Source organism: Macaca nemestrina, chromosome 15 (genome assembly GCF_043159975.1).
Source record: "Macaca nemestrina isolate mMacNem1 chromosome 15, mMacNem.hap1, whole genome shotgun sequence".
Classification (NCBI taxonomy): Eukaryota; Metazoa; Chordata; class Mammalia; order Primates; family Cercopithecidae; genus Macaca; species Macaca nemestrina.
Window position 1 is genome coordinate 27623041 of NC_092139.1, and position 13859 is coordinate 27636899.

Consider the following 13859-nt stretch of genomic DNA (forward strand, 5'->3'; position numbering starts at 1 on the left):
TTGATTTACACTCTAATGGTATTACCGTGTTGAGAATAAACAATACTGTGTGGAGAACAGACCATGCAGGTGCAAGGACAGAGTGGGGGACACCGGTTGGGAGATTACCGCTATAATCCAAGCCAGAAGATGATGGTGGCCCAAACCAGGGCAACAGCAGTGAACATGATGAGAAGTGATGAGAGTTAGTCTGGCTAGAATTCAAAGTCAAAGCCTATCAGAACTGCCAATGGACAGAAAGACCTAAGAGAAAGAGGAGTCAAGACACCAATGCTGAATCCCCAATGCCTTGTGTACAGGCAGGCACACAATATATGAAGATCTAGTGAATGGCTGTGACTAGTATTTTCCCACCTAGACTGTAAATTCCCCTAAAACAGCACCTGTGTCAGAATCCTAATCTTCTCACTCCATGTTAATGAGAGCAGTAACTTTTCAGACTAAAAGTCGAGCACTTAGCATGTTGGGTATGCCCACGCTATGCTGTGCTTTGCACACACCAAATCATTAAATCCTCACATCTAAGTAAGGTGGCTATCTTCTGCATTTCACAGACCAGGAAAGTGAGGCTCAGAAGTAGTTACCTGCCCTAGGACACATCGCTGAGAATCAAACTTCAGGCAATTTGAATCCAAAGTCTGCTTTTAACCACTTTACTATTCTAAACTTCTCAAATAATGAAACGGTGAGCCACTGACTCATTCATGTGTCACCCTGGGCAAGTAAGTTCCTTTCTGTGGGATTCCAACTTCTCATCTGTCAAATGGTAGTAACAAGAGTACATGCTTCCAAAGTTACGATGAGGCTACATGAGATTCCACCCTGCACGGCGTCTACTCAGTAACTTCCGATGCAGTTAACTTTACTGAGTTCTTAGGGCCATGCGCTGTTCTAAACTATGCACGAAGATTATTTCACTTAATAGAGCAACTCAACGAAGCAGACAACGTGACTAATTTGACTAACTTACTTTACACATGAGAAACTGAGGTGCAGAGGGGTTAAGTAACCTGCTTTGGGTTACACAACGAATACGTGGCCGACTGCAAGTTTGCACCCACAGTGTCACTTCAGAACTTATGCTCCAGGCTCCCAGAGAGAAGTGAGGGGTTTTCTTTGCCCCTTTCACTGAAGGGGAAACTACAGCCGAAAGGACAATCTGGCCGAAACCTCACACGGAGTAAGGGGCAGCACCGGGACCAGAACCTTAGGCCGCCTGGCCCAGGAGCCCGCGCGAATGAAATGAATGAGTGAGGCCAGGCCTACGGCTAAGGGCGGCCGCAGTCCCCACGGCTGGGCCTCGGGGCGACCCGTAGCTCCGCGCTGCACCCCTCCCCCAGGCACCAACCCCTCCAGGTCGCGGGCACTCCCACCAGCTCGCAGCCCTCCTTCGGACCCTCGACCCGACAGCGCCCCAGCCAGAGCTTGTGCCCATGCCCCTGTCCCGCAGGGGAAGGGGATCCCGCCTGGCCGGCTCTCGAGCGGCGACGAGTAGCCTCCCGCGGGCGATAGCCCTCTCCCCAAAGAGTGCTGGCCGTGGGGCCCTATCGATAAGCCACGCGCAACTCCTCACCCGGCGGCGCCATTCCTCCGAGCAGGTCCCGCCGGAGTCCGAGCCGCAGGCTGACTTCCGCTCGGGAAAGTGGCTCCAAGAGCCCGCCACAGGGGACGCCAGGGACTCGCGGCAGGTTCTGCGGGCCAGGATGAGTTCTAAGCACAGGTCAGTGTCGGCGGCCCCGCTGAACTTCGACGCTTCCAGCAGCCGCGGCCGGGATCTCAGTCCTCCCGCGCACAGGGCCTTGCAGTTCCCGAGGACAGACCCGCCTCCCCCCCGCGCCCAGGCCCACTTGGAACCGACCGTCTCGCAACGCTCCTATTCCGGGAGCTACCGGGACGTGGTTGGGCCAGGCCTCGGGGTGGGCCCGAGACGGGGCCGCTTCTGATTGGCGCATCTGCTGTCACTCACTCGTCTTTCTGCTGCCCGGCCCATTTTAAAGGAAAAGGAAGGGTCTCGACAGGCGGGGATAGCTTAGAAGGGAATTTTTTTTTTTTTTTTTTTTCCCCCTCTAGTAAATTGTGGCAGTTTCTGGCCGGGCGCAGTGGCTCACGGCTGTAATCCCAGCACTTTGGGAGGCCGAGGCGGGCGGATCACCTGAGCTCAGGAGTTGGAGATCAGCCTAGGCAATACGGTGAAACCCCATCTCTACTAAAAATACAAAATTAGCCGAGCGTGGTGACACTTGCCTGTAATCCCAGCTACTCGAGAGGCTGAGGCGAGTGAACCTCTTGAACCTCGGAGGCGGAGGATGCGGTGAGCCGAGATTGCGCCATTGCACTCCAGCCTTTGCAACAAGAATAAATCTCCGTCTCACCAAAAAAAAAAGAAAGAAAATTATGTCAGTTTTTTCCAAAGATTATCCCTTGGGTTGTTAATAACTGACCTACGAGTGACGTTTTATCTGATTTGCAGAGCAATGCAGTAACTCATAGAGAACATATTAGGCCAGTTTTACAGGCTCATCACGGAAGTGGCTCACCCAGGAACACCGCTCTAATAACTAGCGCCAATTACTGAATGTTTACAGTATAACCCGACACTGTGCCGAGGGCTCTACAAACATTATTTCTTTTCTTTCCTTTTTTATTGATACGGGATCTTGCTCTGTCGCCTGGGCTGGAGTGCAGTGGTGTGATCATAGCTCACTGCAGCCTCGACATCCTGGGCTCAAGCGATCCTCCTGCCTCAGCCTCCCAAGTAGCTGGGACTGCTGCCACGCGCCACCACGCCCAGCTAATCTTTTAAAATTATTTTTGGTAGATACCACATCTCGCTTTGTTCCCCAAGTTGGTCTGGAACTCCTGGGCTCAAACGATCCTCCAGCCTTAGCCTCCCAAAGTGCTGAGATTACAGGCTAATCCCATTTTAAAGAGAAGGAAACAGATTTGAACCTAGGCAGTCTGACTCCAGAATCTGTGCTTTTAACTACAGTTTTATGAACGTATAAAGTATGCACAATATAAGTCTTATTAACGTTATTATTGTCCCAAATGTTATCCTACATGGGAGAGAGTCAGTTCTTTCTGTGTGTCTATTATGATAGCCACTAGCCTTATGTGGATATTTAAATTTGAATTTAAATGGATTAAAATTAAGTAAAATTTAAAATTCAGTCTCTCATTTGTAGTAGCCACGTTTCAAGTGCTCAGTAGCCACAGATAACTAGTGGATATCAGTTTTGACAGCTCAAAAGTATAGGACATCTTCATTATCGCAGAAAGTTCCATTGGGCAGTGCTGATGTAGAATATATAAAGAATTCTCCCAACTCAAGAATAAGACAACCAACCAGTGGTGTGCTGGAGTTGTCTCATACTGTCTTGAGAGAGTCCATTGTTAAATTTTCAGTAATTTTGCAAATTGGTTAAATATAGCCATTTAGAAAATTATATCAACTTAGGATGAAATAAACTATATTGAAAACAAAACTCATTATTTCCTAATTATTTCACTACATTTTACATTTTCTGTGCTTTTGTGGTTGCTTATATCTGTTGAAACTGTGTGATGGAAATATATGACGGTATGCCATTGCACATCTCTTCCCAAGGTAGTATCGGTAGCTTGATTTTGGCCATGATGGGAGTATTTATACACCACAGACTTAGCATATGCAGCCAGGAATGGTGGCTCAGTCTATAATCCCAGAGCTTTTGGGAGGCTGAGGTAGGAGGATCACTTGAGTCCAGGAGTTCGAGACCTGTCTGGGCAACACAGCAAGACCCTGCCTCTACAAAAAATTTTTTTAATTAGCCAGGTGTGGTGGCTCGCATCTGTGGTCCTAGTAACTAGCTGTGGGCCACAGATGGGAGCCACCACACCTGACTCATGAAAAAGAAAAAGACCAACAATAACAAATGTTGGCAAGGATGTGGAGCACAGGATCTCTCATATCCTGCTGATGGAAATGTAAAGTGGTACCACCATTTTGGAAACAGATTGACAGCTTCTTTGTTGTTGTTTGTTTGTTCTGAAACAGAGTCTCCCTCTGTCACCCAGGCTGGAGTGCAATGGCACAATCTTAGTTCACTGCAACCTCCGCCTCCTGGATTCAAGCAATTCTCCTGTCTCAGCCTCCCGAGTAGCTGGGATTACAGGTGCATGCCACCACATTGCCCAGCGAAATTTTTTTGTATTTTTAGTAGAGACGGGGTTTCACCATGTTGGCCAGGCTGGTCTCAAACTCCTGACATCTAGTGATCCACCCACCTCAGCCTCCTGAAGTGCTTGGATTACAGGCGTGAGCCACTGGTTGTTGTTTTCTAAGAGGCAAGGTCTGTATCTGTCGCTCAGGCTGGAGTACAGTGATGGAATCATAGCTCACGGCCACCTTCAACTCTTGGACTCTAGGATCCTCTTGCCTTGGCTTCCTGAGTGACTGGCACTACAGGCACATGCCACCACCCTCAGCTAATTTTTTGTAGAGATCAGATTTTTTAAATTTTTTGTAGAGATTGGATTTTGCTATGTTACCCAGGCTTGTCTCAAACTCGTAGTCTCAGGCAATTCTTTCGCCTTAGCCTCCCAAAGGCACCGGGAATATAGGCATGAAACATAGCACGTGGCCAGTAAGCGTCTTAAGAAGTCAGTTATACAGTCTACCATACAACACAACCATTCTGCTTCTAGAGGGTTTGTTTTTAATGAACTCATTTTTTATTAAAGAAATATATGCATACAGGACAAAGTTCAAACTTCATTGGTTTGGGGTTTCCTTCCAAAATTGTTTTACTGGCTGGGCACAGTGGCTTACACCTATAATCTCCAAACTTTGGGAGGCCAAAGTGGGCAGATCACCTGAGGTCAGGAGTTTGAGACCAGCCTGGCTAACATGATGAAACCCTGTCTCTACTAAAAATATAAAAATTAGCCGGGCGTGGTGGCGGGCACCTGTAATCCCAGCTACTCGGGAGGCTGAGGCAGGAGAATCACTTGAACCCAGGAAGCAGAGAGGTTGCAGTGAGCCGAGATTACACCACTGCACTCCAGCCTGGGCGACAAAGTGAGACTCTGTGTCAAAAAAAATAAAAATTAAAAATAATTTTAAAAAATGAATTCCATAAGTAGTGTTTTTGCTTTTGTTTTTCTTCTAGAGACAGGTTCTCTCTGTCAATTAAGCTGGAGTGCAGTGGTGCCATCATAGCTCACTGCAGTCTTAAAGTCCTGGGCTCAAGGGATCCTCCTGCCTCAGCTCCTGAGTAGCTAGGACTACAGGCACATGCCACCATACCTAGCTAATTTTTTACTTTTTTGTAGAGATGAGGTCTCACCGTGTTGCCCAGGCTAGTCTCAAAGTCCTGAGCCTAAGCAGTCCTCCCTCTTCATCCTCCCAAAATGCTGATATTACAGAGTGAGCCACCATGCCCACCCTCCATACATTTTTTTTTTCACGTATGCCAGCATTTGTGTGTGTGTGTGTTTCTGTGTGTATAGACATATACTTAATTACTTTTGTGAAAATACTGTTTTGTTTTAATAAAAAGTGTCATGTCCATTGTTTGACAGCTTGCGTTTTCATTCATTAATGAAATATGCTAAACATTCAGTAAATAGAGATATGCTAAATATGCTAAATATGCTAAACATTCAGTAAATAGAGACCTGCTCAGTCATTCACGCTACCAGTAATTGTTGAGCACTTCCGTATGTCACTGTTCTAGACTCCTAGGATACATTCATGAACAAAGCAGCCAAAGATTCTTGCCCTCATGAAGTTTACATTTTAGCAGGAGGAAATAAATGACAAACAATGAGCACCATAAATAAGTGAAAGATATATTGGAAGGTGTTACGTGCTATGGTAAAAAGAAAAAGAAAGGTTAAGGAGGATAGAGGGAGTTTGGCAAGGTGTTCTACCTCAATCTGGTTTTTGTGTGTTTGTTTGTTTTTTCAGATGGAGTCTCGCTGTGTCACCCAAGGTGGAGTGCAGTGGCGCAATCTCGGCTTCACTACAACTTCCACCTCCCAGTTCAAGCGATTCTCCTGCCTCAGTCTCCCGAGTAGCTGGGATTACAGGCATGCGCCACCACACCCAGCTATTTTTTGTATTTTTAGTAGAAACTCGGTTTCGCCATGTTGGCCAGGCTTGTCTCAAACTCCTGATCTCAGGTTATCTGCCCGCCTCGGCCTCCCAAAGTGCTGGGATTATAGGCGTGAGCCACCAACACCCAACGTTGTTTTTAACAGCAGCATAGTATTTCTTACCTGTCCATTCACTCGTAATGAGACTGACAACATGCTAGGTACTGGGGATACAACGGTGACCATGTAGACAAGGTTTCTCTTTAATGGAGTTTATAGCAAATGAACAAGGTAATTGCAGGTAATGGTTAAATACTATGAAAAAAATAAGAAGGTAACTGTGGGACCAGGATGGTGGGAGCTACTTAGTCTAGATTGGTGCTGAATAAATGCCTCTCTCAAAAAGTGACATTTAGGCTTTCAAATGAATGATGAGACAGAAGCAGTCCTGGAAAACTAATTTTTCACATCCTCTCTTTCTTCCTAGGATCTGTAGTCAGGAAGAAGTAGTGATCCCTTATGCCTATGACAATGATTCAGGAAGTGTGGATTTGGAGCTGAGCAACTTAGAGACTATTAAAAAAGGCTCCAGTAGCATTGAACTGACAGGTAAAAAAGAGAAAGGACTAGAAAGGGGAGGGGAGGGGAAAAGAGAATCTATTTTCAACTTGGGCCAAGACATATTGATTGAGTACTTGATGGGTGACCAGCCCTTGACTAGACTTTGATGATGAATTTGGTCCCTGACTTTGAGACCTTAAAATACGGTTGGCAAAATAAGATGACATACATGGTTCGTGATGTCCAGGAAACTAAGGTTGGTCCTGAGTTCTGCAGAAGAGTCTGAGTGCTTGAGGGATTCTGAGGAGGGAAAGGGCAGCGTGGGATGCCTTGGAGTGGGAGGACTTCATGCAAAAGGTGGGATCTGGATTGGGCTTCAGAATAACTTTCATTCTACAAAACATTTATTGAGTACCAGGAGCTGGGAATACAACAGTGGACATGACCGACATGGTCACTGCCCTCATAGAACTTACATTATTGTGCAGAGAAGAGACCAAAAAGAGTAAGCAGTCAGTCACTGAAGTAATTACAACTTGTAGTAAGCAGTATGGAAGAACAGGCTGACACCAAAAATAAGGGCAGTAGGAACCTACTTGAAACTCTGGTTGTCAGAGAACACCTGTATGAGACAGCAAGCGGTATTTAAACCTAAAGGAGGCCTGAAAGATATCAGAGTAACTCATGTGAGTATAGGGAGTATTACAGATAGAGTATAGGGAGTACTACAGATAGACGGGACAGCATGTGCATGACACAGGAAAGATCTTGGTGTGTTTGAAGAACTACCTTCATTCATTCACACATTCATTCAGCAAATACTTAATGAAGCCCTCCTGTGCTCTAAGCTTAAATCTAGCAGCTGGAGATACAGCATCGAACAGAACAGACACAGTATACCTATGGATGAACAGGCAAATGGAACTCAGTGTAATCAGTGTGATGGGGCTAGGGGAGCCAGAGTGGATATAGAGCGGTTTATTAGTGACTAGGGGATACGTAGCCAAAATGGGCAAAAAGGGATACAAGAAAGGCATCCTGGAGCTGCGACTTGAAGGATGAGTAGGAGTTAGCAAGGCAAAGATAGATAAGGGAAGGTGGGGGAGAAGAAGGAGAAAAACTCAGGCAGAAGGAACAGCCCGTGCAAAGATCAGAATGAGAACATGGCTTCAATTATTGCAATTAGTGGATGATAGGAGTATGGCAGGAAGTGGGTAGAGTTTGCAGAAGAGGCATTCAAGAAATCAAAAAATACAAAAGTCGAGTGGTGGCCGGGCGTGGTGGCTCACGTCTCTAATCCCAGTACTTTGGGAGGCCGAGGCGGGTGGATCACCTGAGGTTAGGAGTTCGAGACTTTGCCTGGCCAACATAGCGAAACCCTGTCTCTACTAAAAATACAAAAATTACCCGGGGGTGGTGGCATATGCCTGTAATCCCAGCTACTTGGGAGTCTGAGGCACAAGAATCGCTTGAACCCAGGAGGCAGAGGTTGCAGTGAGCCAAGATTGCGCCACTGTACTCCAGCCTGAGCAACAGAGTGAGACTCTGTCTCAAAAAAAAAAAAAAAAAAAAAGAATGGTAAAAATCTTCAGATGAAAGAGGTGTTAAAGGGGAAGTACTACTGGGATCAGTTCTTTGCATGTATTACCTCATTTAATTGTTATAATAACCTTGTTTTACAGATGAGGAAACAGGTTTCAGGAGGCAAACTAACTTGATAAAGGTCATACAAGTAGTAAGTGGTAGAGCCAAGAGTCAAACTAGTCTCAAACTGAGATTTAAAGTCCGTGCCCTTAACCATTCTGCTACAGCTCAGTCCCAAAGGCTTTTGTAGCTTAGGAGGCCCTTAGAGAACATTGAATTTATAATTGAGAAAACTGAATCTAGGAGATAGGATGGGACTTGGTTAAGATCATAGGGCAAGTAGCAAAGGTGAGAGCCAGAGGTACTCCCCACTAAACCTCATCACTTTACATAGTACGGAGGCATCATCCAGTGTCTTTCTTTTCAATGTTAGACTTGGACATCCCTGACATCCCTGGACTCCATTGTGAGCCCCTGTCAGATAGCCCCAGACACCTGACCCGACAGGACCCGCTCAATGAGGCCATTGTTGACAAGCTGATCCAGTCCATCCAGAGGGGTTTCAGTGGTGAGCTAAAGGTATACACAAGCAATTTTTATGAGTTATCCAACTTATTCCTCCATTTAACAAATATTTTAAACATATTATTTCTCGATTATGCAAATAATTTTATAGGTTATAAAACATGTTTATATTTATATTTATAATACATATATTTACATATATTTATACCTTATACGTTATGAAATTAATGTAAAAACAAAACCATAATAAAAATTAAAAGCTGATCTTCTCTAATTCCAGTCTCCTCAAATAACTACTGCTGACCTTTTTATTTATTTTTTTTAGACTTTTTTTTTTTTTCTGAGACAGTGTCTCACTCTATCGCCCAGGCTGGAGTGCAGTGGCACGATCTCAGCTCACTGCAACCTCTGCCTCCCAGGTTCAAGCGATTCTCCTGCCTCAGCCTCCTGAGTAGCTGGGATTACAGGCACATGCCACCTTTGCCCAGCTAATTTTTGTAGTTTTAGTAAAGACGGGTTTTACCATGTTGGCCAAGCAGGTCTTGAACTCCTGACCTCAAGCAGTCAACCTGCCTTGGCCTTCCAAAGTGCTGGGATTACAGGCATGAGCCACTGTGCCCAGTCCTCTATGGCTTTTAAGTCCCATTCACCCAATCAACAAGTAATGAATGAACAGCTACCATTTATAAGGCACTGTGCTAGATGCAGGGAAGAAGTTGGAGTAGTAAGATTACAGACTTTTCACAGATAAACAAACTGAGCCACAAACAGACCAAGACCCTGTCTCAAAAAGTATAATACTATTCAGCAATAAAAGGAGGGAACTATTGATACAACAGCAGAGATGAATCGCAGAGGCATTGTGTTGAGTGAAAGAAACCAATCAGAAAAGGTTATAGACTGTGTGATTCCAGTTGTGTGACATTCTTGAAAAGACAAAACCATAGTGATGGAGAACAGATCAGTGATTCCTAGGAATTAGGGTGGGGAGAGGGTGTGACTAAAAAGGGATAGCAGGAGGGAAATTTAGGGGATGGTGGAACTGTTCCGTATCCTGATTGTGGTGATGGTTACACATGTGTATGTGTGTGTTATAACACATGGAACCATGTGCTCCCCACCAAAATCAGTTTTACTGTATGATACTTTTTTAAAAATCATGTTATCACTTTGTACCACATAAATATACACAACCATAGTTTGTCAATTTACCAACACACACACACACACACACACAAAAGAAACACACATACACACAGAGGCTCCGCTGGAAGGAGGATGAGGGAGACTTCAGGAATGCTGGTAATAATCTGTTGCTGGCTACAGGGTGTTTTTTGGTTTGTGAAAATCCACCGACCTGTACATTTTCTTTATGTAGAATACCAATGAAAAATAAAAGTAAAACATTTAAAGTCAGCATGTTGGCCTTCACTTTTGACTTCAGCTAATCATTATACTTCATATCAGCATGGTTTTCTTTCGATTTCTTTGTAGTTAATGAAGGGCTTGGATCGCTGCAGTGAATCGAAACAAAAAAAGCCCATTCCCTGCCTTGAGCTGATTCCACAGTCAATCAGGGAAATAGATTAATAAGAAGGTCATTATGTTGGAGGATCGCAAGTGCCATGATAGCAATTTATTCATGTGGTTTCTGGATACACTTAGAAAGGACACTGGACCAGCCAGTCGCAGTGGCTCACGCCTGTAATCCCAGCACTTTGGTAGGCCAAGGCGGGCGGATCACGAGATCAGGAGTTCAACACCAGCCTGGCTAACATGGTGAAACCCCCATCTCTACTAAAGATACAAAAAATTAGCCGGGCGTGGTGGCGGGCGCCTGTAATCCCAGCTACTCAGCAGGCTGAGACAGGAGAATAGCTTGAACCTGGGAGGCGGAGGTTGCAGTGAGCCGAGACCATGCCATTGCACTCCAGCCTGGGCAACAGGGTGAGACTCTGTCTCAAAAGAAAAAAGAGAAAGGACACTGGACCCTGCTTCAGGAGCAAACGCATTCTCCAAGTCTTAAGATATATAGAGATTTTTTTTTCTTTTTTGAGACAGAGTCTTGCTCTGTTGCCCAAGCTATAGTGCAGTGGCACATTTTGGCTCACCGCAACCTCCATCTCCCAGGTTCAAGTGCACCTGTAGTCCCAACTACTCGGGAGGCTGAAGTACAAGGATCCCATGAGCCCAGGAGATGTAGACTGCAGTGAGCGGTGATCTTGCCACTGCACTCCAGCCTGGATGACAGAGTGAGACCCTGTCTTAAAAAAAAAAAAAAAAAAAAAAAAGGTTCTACGATAAATAGGTTTTATATAAATAATTAGAAAAAGAGGCCGGTTGCAGTGGCTCACACCTATAATCCCAGTACTTTGGGAAGCCGAGGCAGGCGGATCATCTGAGGTCAGGAGTTCGAGACCATCCTGGCCAAGATGGTAAAACCCCATTTCTACTAAAAATACAAAAATTAGCTGGGTATGGTAGCACATGCCTATAATCCCAGCTACTTGGGAGGCTGCTGCAGGAGAATCATTTGAACCCAGGCACACCACTGCACTCCAGCCTGGGTGATAGAGCATGACTCCATCTCAAAAAAAAAAAGAAAAAGAGAGGCCAGGCGTGGTGGTTCACACCTGTCATCCCAGCACTTTGGGAGGCCAAGGCAGGCGGGTCACTTGAGCTCAGGAGTTTGAGACCAGCCTGGGCAACATAATACAAATAATTAGCTGGACGTGGTGGTGTGTGCCTGTGGTCCTAGCTACTTGGGAGGCTGAGGCGGGAGGATTGCTTGAGCCCAGGAGGTTGAGGCTGCAGTGAGCTGAGATCACACCACTGCACTCCAGCCTGGGCAACAGAGCAAGACCCTGTCTTTAAAAAATAATAATAAAAGAAAAAAGAAAAAGAGAATGTTAGTACTCAGAGATTTTATTCTTCCAATCAGAACTTGGATTTTAATAGGAAATTTTAAAGGCAAAATAATGAATTTTTAATGATATCGAAAGAACTAGAAGTAACAGAATCAGAGAGGTCACCTTTAGGAAGCTTTTTTGTTTTCGAGGCGGAGTCTCACTCTGTCACCCAGGCTGGAGTGCACTGGCGCTGTCTCAGCTCACTGCAACCTCCGCTTCCCGGGTTCAAGTGATTCTCGTGCCTTAGCCTCCCGAGTAGCTGGGACTACAGGCACGTGCCACCATGCCTGGCTCCTGTTTTGTATTTTTAGTAAAGACAGGATTTCACCATGTTGGCCACTCTGGTCTGGAACTCCTGACTTCAAGTGATCTGTCCACCTTGGCCTCCCAAAAGGTTGGGATTACAGGCATGAGCCACTGTGCCCAGCCTAGGAAGCTTAATCAGGCAGCACTACCCAGGACAGGCAGGTAGAAAGCAAAGACTAAGAGTGGGGAGAGCCAGGATGGAACAAGAAGCTGAGAGGAGAGCTGAGGTCCCAAAGCAAGGCAGGGCCAGTAGACAAGGAATTTCACTGACATCTTCCATAATTTACTCATTCCTTGTAATAAAAGACTGATATTGGATTGAAAGAGATGTCAGATATTTAAAGCATTCCAAGAAACTTTTCAAAAGCTCTTCACAGTTATTCAAATAAGATTATAACATATAATTATATTTTTATCATTTTTCCACAAATTCAGGGTGAACTTGAAAAGCTGACATTCCTAGGATCTCTGTCTTCTCTCAGCCGAGCTTTACCTTATGATGAAACCACAGAATCATTCATTCACAGCCATATAGCAGACATTGTGCATACCTTAAATGTAAGTATTATGACCTTATCACAAATGACTGGGATCACATAAATTCAGTGACTTGGCCGAAGCATTTGTTTAGTGGCTTCACCTATGTTATCAATTCACTTGAACTCTTCTCGTATCAGTATCTCCACATGGAGGAGCAGTATTCATGGCTACCCCACACATGTAATCACCCTTAAAAACCAATTAAAAGAAGAGTAGAAAGGACAGCAACAGCATTTGAATTTCTCAGCAAGGCCAATGCTACATTCTCATGAATCAAGCAGTAGTTCCCAGACAGTCCCCATAATCAAATGCCTAGGTTTGGCTGACAGCCCTGCCTCTTTATAACTGTGAAACTGTAGGAAATTACTTCACTTCTCAATGCCTCAGTTTCCTCATCTATAAAACAAGAATAGCTATATCTACTTCACAGAGCTATTGTGACCATTAAATTCAAAATAAATATAAGCCATGTACCTTGGTACCTAACACACATGACTGTATTATTGTTATCGTATTTTCTGCTGTTTGTACTGCCACCAACTCATCCGTTCGTTCACTCATTAAGTGCCTGACAGTTCCAGGAACTGTCTTGGGAATTTGGGCTACAAAGACAAAGAAGACAAAATCCCTATTTATGCAGCTAAGCAAGGTATAATAAAATGTCACAGGGACTGTGACAAGTTTAAATGGGCATATGGGGGTCACAGAGGAGACAGTGAATGGTCAGTTCCATGTCACAGGATCCAGAAGGGCTTTGCAAAGGAGCTGATGCATTCAAGCAAGTACTTCTTGATGCTTTAGTTTTCTCGTCTGTGAAATGTCTCCTTCAGTTTCTCTAAAGCTTTAAAATTCTGATGTTGAAGTTTCTTACATACTCCAGGAATATGAGTAGTTCTTTCTCATATCACAGATTTATAAGGCTGATTAGACTGATAGCTTTTATAATTCAAGGCTAACCAGCTAACAGTTTTGAGTAATGGACAGTTATTAAGCACACTGTGGTGCTTTGATAAAGGTTACACATTTCCTGGAAACCTTAATCCTTGCCCTTGAAGGGTTTAGGATCCATCTGTAAGTAGCTACACTTCAAAAAGTAAATAGGTTGAGAACTATTCCAAATAATATATTAAGAAGAACACAATGGGCCGGGCACGGTGGCTTAAGCCCAGCGCCTTGGGAGGCTGAGACAGGCGGATCACGAGGTCAGGAGATCGAGACCATCCTGGCTAACACGGTGAAACCCCGTCTCTACTAAAAAGTACAAAAAAATTAGCCGGGCGAGGTAGTGGGCGCCTATAGTCCCAGCTACTCGGGAGGCTGAGGCAGGAGAATGGCGTAAAGCCGGGAGGCGGAGCT

At 44.9% G+C, this 13859-nt stretch overlaps 2 protein-coding genes across 10 annotated transcripts in view; one reads left to right on the forward strand and one right to left on the reverse strand.

Annotated features, from left to right (window-relative positions):
- The window catches only part of LOC105496304 (ribophorin II), a 60089-nt gene extending 58385 nt beyond the window's left edge, over window positions 1-1704 (reverse strand). For all 4 annotated transcript variants that reach the window (XR_011613372.1, XR_011613371.1, XM_011766629.3 and 1 more), the window contains exon 1: window positions 1574-1704. Coding sequence is in view for 2 of the 4 variants with exons in the window: in XM_011766629.3 (XP_011764931.1) it covers window positions 1574-1586 (13 nt within the window). In the remaining 2 variants the exon portion in view is untranslated. The remainder of the gene's footprint in view (window positions 1-1573) is intronic.
- The window catches only part of LOC105496305 (maestro heat like repeat family member 8), a 78175-nt gene continuing 65677 nt past the window's right edge, over window positions 1362-13859 (forward strand). For 3 of the 6 annotated variants that reach the window (XM_071079348.1, XM_071079347.1, XM_071079349.1), the window contains exons 1-4: window positions 1362-1720; window positions 6566-6687; window positions 8657-8802; window positions 12399-12521. In XM_071079348.1, the coding sequence (XP_070935449.1) occupies window positions 1434-1720; window positions 6566-6687; window positions 8657-8802; window positions 12399-12521 (678 nt within the window). In that variant the 5' untranslated portion in view covers window positions 1362-1433. The remainder of the gene's footprint in view (window positions 1721-6565; window positions 6688-8656; window positions 8803-12398; window positions 12522-13859) is intronic. The other 3 variants (XM_011766630.3, XM_011766631.3, XM_011766632.3) reach the window with 1 other exon arrangement.